Source organism: Tachyglossus aculeatus, chromosome 16, assembly GCF_015852505.1.
Source record: "Tachyglossus aculeatus isolate mTacAcu1 chromosome 16, mTacAcu1.pri, whole genome shotgun sequence".
In the NCBI taxonomy this organism is placed as follows: Eukaryota; Metazoa; Chordata; class Mammalia; order Monotremata; family Tachyglossidae; genus Tachyglossus; species Tachyglossus aculeatus.
This window is the reverse complement of record NC_052081.1, coordinates 25,837,340-25,851,854: the sequence shown is the minus strand read 5'-3', so window position 1 is coordinate 25,851,854 and position 14,515 is coordinate 25,837,340. Positions and strand designations below refer to the sequence as shown.

General features: G+C 47.3%; 1 protein-coding gene across 1 annotated transcript in view; it reads left to right on the top strand.

Moving 5' to 3' along the window:
• Positions 1 to 14,515, top strand: part of GRK5 (G protein-coupled receptor kinase 5) — a 285,939-nt gene that overhangs the window by 95,076 nt on the left and 176,348 nt on the right. The window contains exon 2 of the mRNA XM_038758122.1: positions 12,468 to 12,563. Within this exon, the coding sequence (XP_038614050.1) occupies positions 12,468 to 12,563 (96 nt within the window). The remainder of the gene's footprint in view (positions 1 to 12,467; positions 12,564 to 14,515) is intronic.

The following is a 14,515-nucleotide window of genomic DNA, read 5'->3' as shown; positions in this document are numbered from 1 at the left end:
ACTGTCTCTATATGTTGCCAACTTGGACTTCCCAAGTGCTTAGTACAGTGCTCTGCACACAGTAAGCGCTCAATAAATATGATTGATTGATTGATTGATTCTAGACTGTGAGTCCGCTGTTAGATAGGGACCGTCTCTATATGTTGCCAACTTGTACTTCCCAAGCGCTTAGTACAGTGCTCTGCACACAGTAAGTGCTCAATAAATTCGATTGATTGATTGATTGATTCTAGACTGTGAGTCCGCTGTTGGATAGGGACCGTCTCTATATGTTGCCAAGTTGTACTTCCCAAGCGCTTAGTACAGTGCTCTGCACACAGTAAGTGCTCAATAAATACGATTGATTGATTGATTCTAGACTGTGAGTCCGCTGCTGGATAGGGACCGTCTCTACATGTTGCCAACTTGTACTTCCCAAGCGCTTAGTACAGTGCTCTGCACACAGTAAGTGCTCAATAAATACAATTGAATGAATGGATCCTCCATACCCGGTGCTTAGGACAGTGTTGGGCACATAATAAACATTTAGCAAATACCATGAAAAATAGTTGAACTTCGGACTAGTTTGATCTCCTTTAATAGGGAACCGTTTTCAATGTCTTTCCCTCTCCACTCGCCAACTTTTTCTCCTTTTTTTTCTCCTGGTTTCCCCATTAAGTACTTTGAAGTGGAAACCGTGAAAGTCCCCGTCGATGAGGGAAAATATTCTCTGCTCCCTCTTTCGCTTATTCGGCGAGTGGGGTTTACAGAGCGCGTCCCGGGTGCGAAACACAGAACCGAGCGCTTGGGAGAGCGCAGTATAACAATAAACGGACAGATTTCCAGCCCTCTGCTTTCATTTTTCAAAGAAATCTCACGGACAGGCACGATGAAAATGTTCACACCCTTCTCTTCTGCTCATCAGTCTTCACCCCGGCCAACGCGGCCCGAACGGACGCAGATAGGAAAATGAGTTTATTTTTTTGCTGCCGTCTGTGAGACCGTGGCCGTCGGCAAGGCTATGGGTTTTCCAGATAGGAAAATGAGTTTATTTTTTGGCTGCCGTCTGTGAGACCGTGGCCGTCGGCAAGGCTACGGGTTTTCCAGAGTCTTAGACTGTTCCTGAGACGAGATAGCCATTCCGGCGGGAGCCAGAGGCCACGAATCCCTTTGGACACTCTCCCCAGCGCTTAGAACAGTGCTTTGCACATAGTAAGCGCTTAATAAACGCCAGCATTATCATTATTATCTCGCTCTCCCTTTCTGGGAGTGACGGTGCGATTCCGAAGCGGGTCGCGACGAAAGGAAGTCTGTTGTTTTAAGCGATTTATCGTAATGAAACGAAGGAAGCGTGCTCTGATGTAGCAAGACATTCTTCCCTATTGCCCGATGTCGCGGTTGGCCCGGATCCTCCCTCTGCCGAACATCACCGTCCCCGGCATCATCGGCGGTGGTGTTTATCGAGCGCTTTCCCGACTCGGCGCCCGGGAGAGCAGACGTCAGCCGAATTGGAGACGAGGAGCTAACGGGGTAGAGGAGGAGACGGACATTGTTTCCCTTGGGGAGAAATTGGAGACGGTTTTCTAGGTCAGGCTGGGGGCCTGTGATTTCTTGGCTGGTAGAATAATAATAATAATAATGGCATTTATTAAGCGCTTACTATGTGCAAAGCACTGTTCTAAGCGCTGAATAATATTTATTAAGTGCTTACTATGCGCAAAGCACTGTTCTAAGCGCTGGGGAGGTTACAAGGTGATCAGGTTGTCCCACGGGGGGCTCACAGTCTTAACCCCCATTTTACAGATGAGGGAACTGAGGCCCAGAGAAGTGAAGTGACCTGCCCAAAGTCACACAGCGGACAAGTGGCGGAGCTGGGATTTGAACCCATGACCTCTGACTCCAAAGCCCGGGCTCTTTCCACTGAGCCACGCCACTTCTCCCATTTATTGAGCGCTTTCTGTGTGCAGAGCACTGTGCTAAGCGCTTGGAAAGTACAATCCGGCAACAGGGTCAACCCCTACCCAACAACGGGCTCACGGTCTAGAAGGGGGGGATCGTGTCGACCGGCGCTGTCTGTCGTATCGTAACCTCCCGAGCGCTTAGTACAGTGCCCTGCACACAGGAAGTGCTCCGTAAGTACCCCTCATGAGGATCCGATGACTTCCCAACCCAAACAAAGGACTTTTAGAGAAGAAAGTTAGAGGAGGGAAATGGAGTTGAAGAGGTTGGGCTTTTAGTTGGGAAAACTGTTTCAACTAGATAGGACAGCGGGGGTGAAAGAGCCAGAGAACTCTAAGCAAGTGAGAATTTAAGCAACTGTTTATTTTATTTTGATTATGTTACCAACTTGTACCAACTTGTACTTCCCAAGCGCTTAGTACAGTGCTCTGCACACAGTAAGTGCTCAATAAATACGATTGATGATGATGATTTTGATGAATATGTTTGGTTTTGTTCTCTGTCTCCCCCTTCTAGACTGTGAGCCCACTGTTGGGTAGGGACCGTCTCTAGATGTTGCCAACTTGGACTTCCCAAGCGCTTAGTACAGTGCTCTGCACACAGTAAGCGCTCACTAAATACGATGGATTGATTGATTGATTGAGTTTGTCCTAGTGGGTAGAGCTTGGGACTGAAAGATCAGAAGGACCCGGGTTCTAGTCCTGCCTCCGCCACTTGTCTGCCGTGTGACCTTGGGCCAGGCACTTCTCTGTGCCTCAGTGGCCTCATCTGTAAAGTGGGGATTAAGACTGCGGACCCCCTGTGGGATGTGGACCGTGTCCATCATCATCATCAATCGTATTTATTGAGCGCTTACAGTGTGCAGAGCACTGTACTAAGTGCTTGGGAAGTACAAATTGGCAACATATAGAGACGGTCCCTACCCAACATTGGGCTCACAGTCTGTCTGGGAAAAAGGGTACGCGGTTCTCCGCTGGGTCACCAAGATAATAATAATCGTGGTATTTGTTAAGCACTTACTATATACCAAGCACTGTTATTTGTTAAGCACCTACTATATACCAAGCACTGGTATTTGTTAAGCACTTAGTATATACCAAGCACTGTTCTAAGCGCCGGGGCGGGTACAAGGTAATCAGGTTGGACACAGTCCCTGTCCCGCAAGGGGCTCCCACTCTTGCTCCTCATTTTACAGATGCGGTAACTGAGGCACAGAGAAGAGAAGTGACTTGCCCAGGGTCTCAGCAGGCATGTGGCCGAATCGGGATTAGAACCCACATCCTCTTAATCTCGGGCCGTGCTCTTTTCAGTAGGCCACGCTGCTTTCTCTCGCTTGGTTGCATCAAATGGCTTCCCCTGTCAGCATCCCATATCTGGGGGCTGGGTTTTCCCAGAAGAATGGCATATTAACCATCAATTCATCAGTCAATCAATGGCACGTATTGAGCGCTTCCTATATGCTCGAAGCACTGAGGAGAGTAGGAGCAGCCCCGTTCCCTGCCCGTAATGAGCTTACAGTCTCAATTCCTCAATCAGTGGTATTTATTGAGCGCTTCCTATATGCTCTAAGCGCTGAGGAGAGTAGGAGCAGCCCCATTCCCTGCCTGTAATGAGCTTACAGTCTCAATTCCTCAATCAGTGGTATTTATTGAGCGCTTCCTATATGCTCGAAGCACTGAGAGTAGGAGCAGCCCCGTTCCCTGCCCGTAATGAGCTTACAGTCTCAATTCCTCAATGAGTGGTATTTATTGAGCGCTTGCGGCGTGCAGAGCACCAAACTCAGCGCTTGGGAGGGTGCGATATAACAATCAATCAATCAATCAATCGTATTTATTGAGCACTTACTGTGTGCAGAGCACTGTACTAAGCGCTTGGGAAGTCCAAGCTGGCAACATATAGAGACAGTCCCTACCCAACAGTGGGCTCACAGTCTAGAAGGGGGAGACAGAGAACAAAACCAAACATACTAACAAAATAAAATAAATAGAATAGATAGGTACAAGTAAAATAAATAAATAAATAGAGTAATAAATATGTACAAACATATATACGTATATACAGGTGCTGTGGGGAAGGAGGTAAGATGCGGGGGATGGAGAGGGGGATGAGGGGGAGAGGAAGGCAGGGAGTCGGTAGCCACTTTTCCTGCCCACGAGGCAGTTCAGGTCGCGAGAGGTGCTTAGCAGTCTCACTTTTAGACTGTGAGCCCACTGTTGGGTAGGGCCCGTCTCTATATGTTGCCAACTTGGACTTCCCAAGCGCTTAGTACAGTGCTCTGCACACAATAAGCGCTCAATAAATACGATTGATTGAGTGACTGATTCTCACTGCCTGTCAGAGGCTGCCCCGCCAGCGGCCCGGCGGGGATTTTATTGTGTCGATTGCCAAGAAAACACCCCATGGCCAGCCAAGGGCCCGGTTCTCATTCACGAGGAGGAGGTCGAGGCAGGCCCCGGCTCTTCCCTGTGGGAATCTGTTTACTGAATGCGGAATTCCGGGCCAGGACAGTGTGTACGTTGGGGGGGCTTGTGGAACGCCGCTGCCTTATTTGAGGTCCGGCCCGCGGTGGCGGCCAGCACGGAAGGGACCTCGGATTCCTTTCCCACATCCATATGTATGAATGGATCTGGGTAAAAGGAAAAACGGGAGCGCGAAGTGGCTTGGTTGAATTGTGAGCTGATCTTTATTCCGCTCGCCGATTCTGGGCAGGACAAACCGAGCTTGTCTTCCGCCGTCCCGTTCCTGGAGACCGCCGTTATTTTCTAACATGTTTTGTTGTCTGTCTCCCCCTTCTAGACTGTGAGCCCACCGTTGGGTAGGGACCGTCTCTATATGTTGCCAACTTGGACTTCCCAAGCGCTTACTACAGTGCTCTGCACACAGCGCTCAATAAATACGATTGAATGAATGAATGAATACAGTGCCCTGCACATAAGTGCTTGATAATCAGTCAATCAGTAATAAATGTGTCACTACTGTACTCTACCAAACTTTACTATTTCCCGCATCAGGAATTTATATTAATGTCCGTCTCCCCACATCACCCATAAGCTCACTGTGGGCAGAGATCACGTCTCCCAACGATATTTTATTGTATTTTCCCAAGCATTTAGTACAATGCTCTGCTCAGAGCAATCAATCAATCGTCTTTACTGAGCACTTACTGTGTGCACAGCCCTGTACTAAGTGCTTTAAAGAGAAAAGAGTACAGTAAAATAAATTGGGTAGACATATTCCTCGCTTTCAGTGTAGAGTCGGGACAGACATTAAAATAAATTAAGGATACGTATGGGGCTGAGGGTGAATAGTCTATTTATTGACTGAATGATTGATTCACTACTACTACTACTACTACTACTACTAATGATGGCATTTATTAAGCGCTTACTGTGTGCAAAGCACAGTTCTAAGCGCTGAGGATGTTACAAGGTGATCAGGTTGTCCCACGGGGGGCTCCCAGTCTTAATCCCCATTTTACAGATGAGGTAACTGAGGCACAGAGACGTTAAGACTACTGTTACTACGTGGGAGAGTACAGTAGAAATTAGTATACAAGATCCCGCTGTTGGGTAGGGACCGTCTCTATATGTTGCCAACTTGGACTTCCCAAGCGCTTAGTACAGTGCTGTGCACACGGTAAGCGCTCAATAAATACGATTGAATGAGTGAGTGCATCCCTTCCCTCAAGGAGTTAACAGTCGAATGGGGGAGACAGACAAATTAACTAATTCGCTCATTCAGTCGTATTTATCGAGCGCTTACTGAGCACTTGGAAGAGTACGCTATACCAATAAGCAGACATGTTTCCTGCCCACAACGAGCTCACAATCTACAGGGGGAGACTGACATTAATATAAATAAAAATAAATGACAGATATGTACATAAGTGCCGTGGGGCCGGGAAGAAGGATGAATAGAAGGAGGAAGTCAGGGTGAGGCAGAAGGGAGTGGGAAAAGAGGAAAAGAAGGCTTGGTCAGGGAAGGCCTCTTGAGGAAATGTGCCTTGAAGGAGGGGAGGACGGAAGGAGTGTGAAAGAGAGGTACCCAAGTGCTACTGGGGTGTTGTGAGTGCAGTGGCGTGTAAAAAAGGTCAACTAGGTGGTATATGAAATGGGGGGGACGAGAGATTAACTGGCGAAGATCTTCCCGAGGGCACGGTCACATTCCTATTTATATCATCTTTACTCATAAATTCCTGTGTCCTCCATCTCCCTCATTGTTTGTGAGACCACAGCACCCGTGAGCCAGGTCTATAGGATTCAAATTGGAAAGGAAGAAAACACAATTAGGGGGAGTTATTAGGTGGTGCTTCTATTTTTATTTTTTAATTAAATTGTAGATTTAAAGGATTCAGGGGGGATTTTAGCTTTCAGAAACGTTCCTCGGTCTCGTGGATTCCTGCAAAGATCCTTGCACAATGCAGCTGCAGAGGGGAAGGCGGCACCAACGTCGCTTCCCTGAGGTGGGGGAGTGAGACCGTAAGCTCGTCATGGGCGGGGAATGGGTCTGTTTATTGTGATATCGTACTCTCCCAAGCGCTCAGTACAGTGCTCCGCACAGAGAAAGCGCTCAATAAATGTGACCGAATGGAGATGCCTGGAGGGAGAGGGTGGGAATGGTAGATGGGAGCGTTAGGGAGACGGCGGAATTCTTTCCTCCTCATGGAAATCTCAGGGTCCTCCTTGTCCTCCTGCCTCCCTTATGCCAGGGGAGAGGTTTCCCGGTTTCTGGAGTTCCGGGAAGCGGGGAGGTAGATAAAAGGAGGAAGAGAGGGTGAGTCAGCCTAGGATGGTGGGAGGCAGAGGAAGAATCAGGGAGTGGCAGCAAGCAACACGCTCAAAACTGAGACGTAAGAAGCTCCGGGGAACAGTGAGACCTATTTTGTGAATCTTCCCCTAGTTTTACTCAATCAGTAGTATATATTGAGTGCTTACTATGTGCAGAGCACTGTACTAAGCGTTTGTGAGTGTGGACCTATTCCCTGCCCACAAGGAGAGAGAAATCAGGGTTAAATGGGCACGGAACGTGTCTGCTAATTTGCTTGTAGTGTACTCTCCCAGTCGCTCAGTACAGTGCTCTGCACATAGTGAGCGCTCAGTAAATACGTTTGATGGAAAAAACGGGTTGTAACCCCTAAAATCCATACCCTACTTATGAAGTGCTCTGAATTCTGCACGACAGCGAGGCCATATAAATTCAAGAGTCACACTGCCATTTCCCAAGAACAAATGAAAATACTTTTGGGGGTGCGAAAAAAAAGTGGAGCGTTTTCCCCAGCAGACGCCCCTTTTTGTTTCGCCAACAAAATGCCAAATTTACGCTTCCCGGACAGACTTAAATACTTCTGTAGATTTTCTTTTGCGCTCCGTTTGCTATCCCCCCAGCTTTCTTGTCACATTTCAGTAGAGAAATTGTAAAGTGAAAATTGCCCAGTTTCGTTGTACTGAGAGAAAGGGGCTGGTTTTAGTGAAAAGTGAATTTCTTTGGCCGAAAAATTCCTAGTAATAATAATAATAATAATAATAATGGCATTTGTTAAGAGCTTACTATGTGCAAAGCACTGTTCTGAGCGCTGGGGAGGTTACAAGGTGATCAGGTTGTCCCACGGGGAGCTCACAGTCTTAATCCCCATTTTACAGATGAGGTCACTGAGGCACTGAGGAGTTACATATTGGTATTTAATAAGTGCTGACTGTGTGCGAAGCACTGCATTAAGCACTGGGTAGGAAATGGACAGATGGGGTGTAGGTACAGTCCCTTGTCCCCAAGGAGTCACAATTTAAGAATGAGGAGGGAGGGGTTGGTTGGGCTACAAACACTTGAGAAGCAGTGTGGCCTGGTGGAAAGAGCCCTGGAAGTACGAGGACTTGGGTTCGAATCCTGGTTCCGCCACTTGTCTGCTGCCTGACCTTGGGCAAGTCACTTCACTTTTCCGTGCCTCAGTTACCTCATCTGCAAAATGGAGATTAAATCCTCCCTCCGGCAGACTGTGAGCCCCACGTGGGACGGGGACCGCGTCCCACCTGATTGACCTGTATCTACTCCAGAGCTCAGAACGGTGCCTGCCACATCGTAAGCGCTTAACAAATAGCGTTTTAAAAAAAGGCCAACAAAAACACAAAGGGTGGAGAGGATAATGACCACCAAAGGATGAAAAGAGCAGAATGATTTCCTCACAGCTCAGACCAACGGTCCCAGAAGTTCCAAAAGTTGACAAGGCGAGGCCTTTCGGGGCCGGAGCTGGGGCTGATGGAAGTGGGGACCCCGGAGATTGGGAGTTGGGAGAGCAGGGAATTGGCTCACCACCAACGATGGTGAAATTCATTCATTCAATTGTATTTATTGAGCGCTTGCTGTGCGCAAGCGCTTAGTACAATGCTCTGCACGCAGTAAGCGCCCAATAAATACAATTGAATGAGTGAATAAATGCAGAGCACTGTACCAAGCGCTTGGAAAATCCAAGTCGGCAACATATAAAGCCAGTCCCTACCCAACAGCGGGCTCACAGTCTAGAAGGGGGAGACAGACAACAGAACAAAACACGGAGACAGGTGTCAAAGTCGTCAGAACAAATGGAATTAAAGCTAGATGCGCATCATTAACAAAATAAATAGAATAGTAAATATGTACAAGTAAAATAGAGTAATAAATCTGTACAAACATATATGCAGGTGCTGTGGGGAGGGGAAGGAGAAGAAAAAGGGGCTCAGTCTGGAGGAGGTGAGCTCTCAGAAGGGCTTTGAAGGGAGGAAGAGAGCTAGCTTGGTGGATATGAGGGAGGGCATTCCAGGCCAGGGGAAGGACGTGGGCCGGGGGTCGATGGTGGGACGGGAGGGAACGAGGTACAGTGAGGAGGTTAGCGGCAGAGGAGCGGAGGGTGCGGGCTGGGCTGGAGAAGGAGAGAAGGGAGGTGAAGCAGGAGGGGGCGAGGGGATGGACAGCCTTGAAGCCCAGGGTGAGGAGTTTTTGCTTGATTCGTAGGTTGACAGGCAGCCGCTGGAGATTTTTGAGGAGGGGAGTGACATGCCCAGAGCGTTTCTGCACAAAGATGATCCGGGCAGCAGAGTGCAATCCTATCCATGCAGGCCTGCGTGTGAATTCCTTCGGGAAGGCTTGGGCTGGTCGGTTGAGGTCATCATCTCGGGAGCTCGTTGTGGGCAGGGAACGTGTCTTCCAACTCTGTACCCTCCCAAGCACTTGGAACAGTGCTGTGCACACAGTAAGCACTCACTGAATGAATGAATACAGCAATAGCTGGACTGCTAATATTCATTCAGTCGTATTTATCGAGCGCTTACTGTGTGCAGAGCACTGGACTAAGCGCTTGGGATGTGCAAATTGGCAACATAGAGAGACGGCCCCTACCCAACAGCAGGGTCACAGCCGGAGGGGAGGGGCTGCCTCACTTTGTCCGTTATCTGCCTCCTAAAATTTCTGGCCAAGAGGAAGGTCATCTGCGTGATTGAGCGTGCGTAATTTCTGACGGCCTCTCTTCATCCCTCTCTCTCCGTCCCTTTGTCGTCTTTCTCTCGCACTGTGTCTACCTCCCTATCCCCTGCGTTTTTTCTCTTCATTCTTCAGTCAACCAGTCGTAGTTACGGAGTGCTTACCGTGCCGAGCACTGTACTAAGTGCTTGGGAACTCTCCAATGTAACAGTCACGTTCCCTGCCCACAAGTACCTTACAGACTAGAAGGGGAGACAGACATTAATAGAAATAAATTACAGATCTGTGCATTAAGTGCCGTGGGGCTGGGACGGGGGGGAATGAATAAAGGGAGCAAGTCAGGGCCACACAGAAGGGAGCTGAAGAAAATGGTAAGAGGGCTTAGGGAAGGCCTCTTGGAGGAGATATGCCTTCAACAAGGCTTTGAAAGATGGGAAAATAGTCTGTCGGCTATGAAGAGGGAGGGATCTAGGCTAGAGGCAGGTTGTAATGGGCCAGGAAGACGAGATCGAGGCAGTGAGAAGGATAGCATTAGAGGAGCAGGAGTACGCGGGCTGGGTTGTAGTAAGAGAATAGCGAGATGAGTTGGGAGCGGGCAAGATGATTGCTTTAAAGCCCATGGTGAGGAGTTCCTGTTTGATGCGGAGAGATTCATCCTTCAACTCCTGTCCCTGCCCACTTACACTCTACTTGCAAGATCGTAATATCGTTCTGTGCGCCACCTTCATCCCTTCACTCTACTTAATAATTAGGCTGCTAATGCTTTTCCAAATGATCAGGATTTTGCAGGCTTTCTGAAGTATGACCTACCTCCAGGAATCAGTTTGACACCCCTGGCCTCAATGGCCTTTTTTAAAAAAATCTGGGATCGGGAAATGCTTTGAAGATTAAAAGTGATGCAGTAAAGACTATTACTGGCGGGCTTTTCTCTGGGGCCTTTTTAGTAATGGATCCTGAAAGAAATCCGAAGGGAAAAGACCTAAACCCGACGATAGGCTGCAGTCCCTTATACTTTCATTCATTCAATCGTATTTATTGCGCGCTTATTGTGTGCAGAACACTGTACTAAGCACTTGAGAAGTACAGGTTGGCAACATATAGGGACGGTCCCTACCCAGCAGCGGGCTCACAGTCTAGAAGACGCAAATTTAAGAATGGAAACAACCTAGTGTGATAATGATGCATCATATTGCCCGGCACTTTTACTGTTCCAGATAATTTTGACCCCGATTATTTAATTTTTCCCATCGTATCATCTCGGTGAGGTTGGGAGAGGCAGGTACTGCTCTCTGTTTTAATCAGTCGATTAACAGTATTTGAGTGCTTACTCAGTGCTGAGAACATTACTTAATAGTAGAAGTAGTATTTATCAGGCACTTACCGTGTGCGGCACACTGTACTAAGCGCTGGGAAAGGATGTACTTTTGGGAATTAGACATGGACCCTGTTCCTCAAAGGGCTCGCAATCTCTGAGTGCTTGACAGATTTGGAGTTCTTCAGCCCTGCCTCAACCAGTGCTGAGCTTCAGAGCACGTGACTGTTTTTACTTATATCAGATGGTCTTGGGGTAAGAAAAAAAGTCTTGTTTTCCTGTCCTCAGAACCGGTAACAACCTTTTTAGGACTGCAGATATTCCTTGGAATTAAGTTGGTTGCTCTGGAGCATCAGTCACTCACTAAGGCAGTGATATTTACTGGGCACATACTGTGTGCACTGTGCTAAGCACCACAGAGGTGGTAGAAGCGATCGCTGCCCACAAGGAACTTACAGTCAGTCAGTCAGTGGTGTTTATGGAGCGCTTACTGTGTGCAGAGCACTGTACTAAGACTTGGGAGAGTCCAACAAAGCAATATAGCAGACACATTCCCTGCCCTTAACGAGCTTAAAGTCTAGAGGAACTAGTCCCCCGAGGACAGTGACCGTGTCTAATTCTCACCTTCCTAGCCTTTCCCAGCATCTAGCTCAGTGCTCTGCACAAACAAAGACCTTAATACATGCTAATTACTACTATTAGGGGAAAACAGACACTAGAATAGATTATATATACCTGTATATATGTATATATGTTTGTACATATTTATTACTCTATTTTACTTGTACATATCTATTCTATTTATTCTGTTTTGTTAGTATGTTTGGTTTTGTTGTCTGTCTCCCCCTTTTAGACTGTGAGCCCACTGTTGGGTAGGGACTGTCTCTATGTGTTGCCAACTTGTACTTCCCAAACGCTTAATACAGTGCTCTGCACACAGTAAGCGCTCAATAAATATGATTGATTGATTGATTATAGATAGGGGAAATAGAAGTAAGGAGATGCGGTAAGGCCCACCTTGCTTTCTCCAGCGGTATCTCTGAGGCTTTCCAGAGTTCATTCACCTCCCAAAAGGTTTACTTTCAAGGAGTAGGTCAGTTCCTTTGATGAACCGATTTTGATTCGGTGGGATAGTGGGAAGAGCCCGGGCTTTGGAGTCAGAGGTTGTGGGTTCAAATGCCGGCTCCGCCAATTGTCAGCTGTGTGACTTTGGGCAAGTCACTTAACTTCTCTGTGCCTCAGTTACCTCATCTGTAAAATGGGGATGAAGACTGTGAGCCCCCCATGGGACAACCTGGTCACCTTTTAACTTCCGCAGCGCTTAGAACAGTGCTTTGCACATAGTAAGCGCTTAATAAATACCATTAAAAATGCTATTATTATTATTGTACAGTGTTCCGCTCAATCAGCGCCTTTGGTTCTCCCCCTTTTAGACTGTGAGCCCGCTGTTGGGTAGGGACCGTCTCTATATGTTGCCAACTTGGACTTCCCAAGCGCTTAGTACAGTGCTCTGCGCACAGTAAGCGCTCAATAGATACGATCGATTAGACTCCCGGCAAACGGCCGGGCTCCGACTCAGAATGTTTCCGAAGAAGACGCTACGATCCTTACGCGGCTTCCGTGTTCTTTTGTGAGCCCACTGTTGGGTAGGGACTGTCTCTATATGTTGCCAATTTGTACTTCCCAAGCGCTTAGTACAGTGCTCTGCACATAGTAAGCGCTCAATAAATACGATTGATGATGATGATGATGATTCTTTTTCTTCCCACAGGGGGTGGAGGAAAGCGCAAAGGTAAAAGCAAAAAGTGGAAGGAGATCCTGAAGTTCCCTCACATCAGCCAGTGTGAAGAGCTCCGAAGAAGCATCGGTGAGTAGCATTCGCCTTCTGTGGTTCCAGGATCCCGGCGTCTCCCGGCTGGGAGAGGCCGGAGACGGGCCAGGGACACTGTCGGCCTTCAGTTCAGGGCCCCGGGAGAAGCAGCGTGGCTCAGTGGAAGGAGCACGGTCGTGGGTTCTAATCCCGGCTCCGCCACTCCTCAGCTGTGCGATTCGGGGCAAGTCACTTGACTTCTCTGCGGCTCAGTTTCCTCATCTGTAAAATGGGGATTAAGACGGTGAGCCCCGTGTGGGACCACCTGATTACTCTGTGTCTACCCCAGCGCTTAGAACAGTGCTTGGCACCGACTAAGCGCTTAGCAGATAGACTGTGAGCCCACTGTTGGGTAGGGACCGTCTCTATATGTTGCCAACTTGTACTTCCTACTTGTGCTCTGCACACAGTAAGCGCTCAATAAATACGATTGAATGAATACATATATGTATACATATATACATATATCGTGGCTCATTGGTAAGAGGACGGGCTTTGGAGTCAGAGGTCACAGGTTCAAATTCCAACTCTTCCAATTGTCAGCTGTGTGACTTTGGGCAAGTCACTTCACTTCTCTGTGCCTCAGTTCCCTCATCTGTAAAACAGGGATTAAGACTGTGAGCCCCCTGTGGGGCAACCTGACCAGCTTGTAACCTCCCCAGCACTTAGAACAGTGCATTGCACATAGTGAGCGCTTAATAAATGCCATCATTATTATTATTATATATGTATATATGAATGTATGTATATACCTGTATATACATATATATGAATGTATATACCTGTATATATGTTTGTACATATTTATTACTCTATTTATTTTACTTGTACATATCTATTCTATTTATTTTATTTTGTTAGTATGTTTGGTTTTGTCCTCTTTCTCCCCCTTTTAGACTGTGAGCCCACTGTTGGGTAGGGACTGTCTCTATATGTTGCCGACTTGTTCTTCCCAAGCGCTTAGTACAGTGCTCTGCACATAGTAAGCGCTCAATAAATACGATCGATGATTACTCTATTTTACTTGTACATATCTATTCTATTTTATTTTGTTAGTATATTTGGTTTTGTCCTCTGTCTCCCCCTTTTAGACTGTGAGCCCACTGTTGGGTAGGGACTGTCTCTAGATGTTGCCAATTTGTACTTCCCAAGCGCTTAGTACAGTGCTCTGCATATAGTAAGCGCTCAGTAAATACAATTGATGATTACTCTATTTATTTTACTTGTACATATCTATTCTATTTTATTTTGTTAGTATATTTGGTTTTGCCCTCTGTCTCCCCCTTTTAGACTGTGAGCCCACTGTTGGGTAGGGACTGTCTCTATATGTTGCCAATTTGTACTTCCCAAGCGCTTAGTACAGTGCTCTGCACATAGTAAGCGCTCAATAAATACGATTGATGATTACTCTATTATTTTACTTGTACATATCTATTCTATTTTCTTTTGTTAGTATGTTTGGTTTTGTCCTCTGTCTCCCCCTTCTAGACTGTGAGCCCACTGTTGGGTAGGGACCGTCTCTATATGTTGCCAACTTGTACTTCCCAAGCGCTTAGTACAGTGCTCCGCACACAGTAAGCGCTCAATAAATGTGATTGATTGATTGATTGAATGAATAATAATAATGTTGGTATTTGTTAAGCGTACCATCATCATTATTCTTAAGGGGCCTGGTAGCACTGTGGCTCACTCCCAACCCTCAGCGGTAAGCGACCACGCACAGCATCTATCACAAAAAACATTCATTCATTCATATTAACTGAGCGTTTCCTGTGTGAAGAGCACTGTACTAAGCGCTTGGGAAAGTACGGTAGGGTAATAGCGGCATTCCCAGTCCACCAACGAGCTCAGCCCTCACCTCCTCACCGGCTCTCAGCTGGGCCGTGGGAGCGGAGGGGCCCGGAGCAGGGTCACCGTGGGATCTCCAAGCCCCGAAAGAGCCCCGTCAG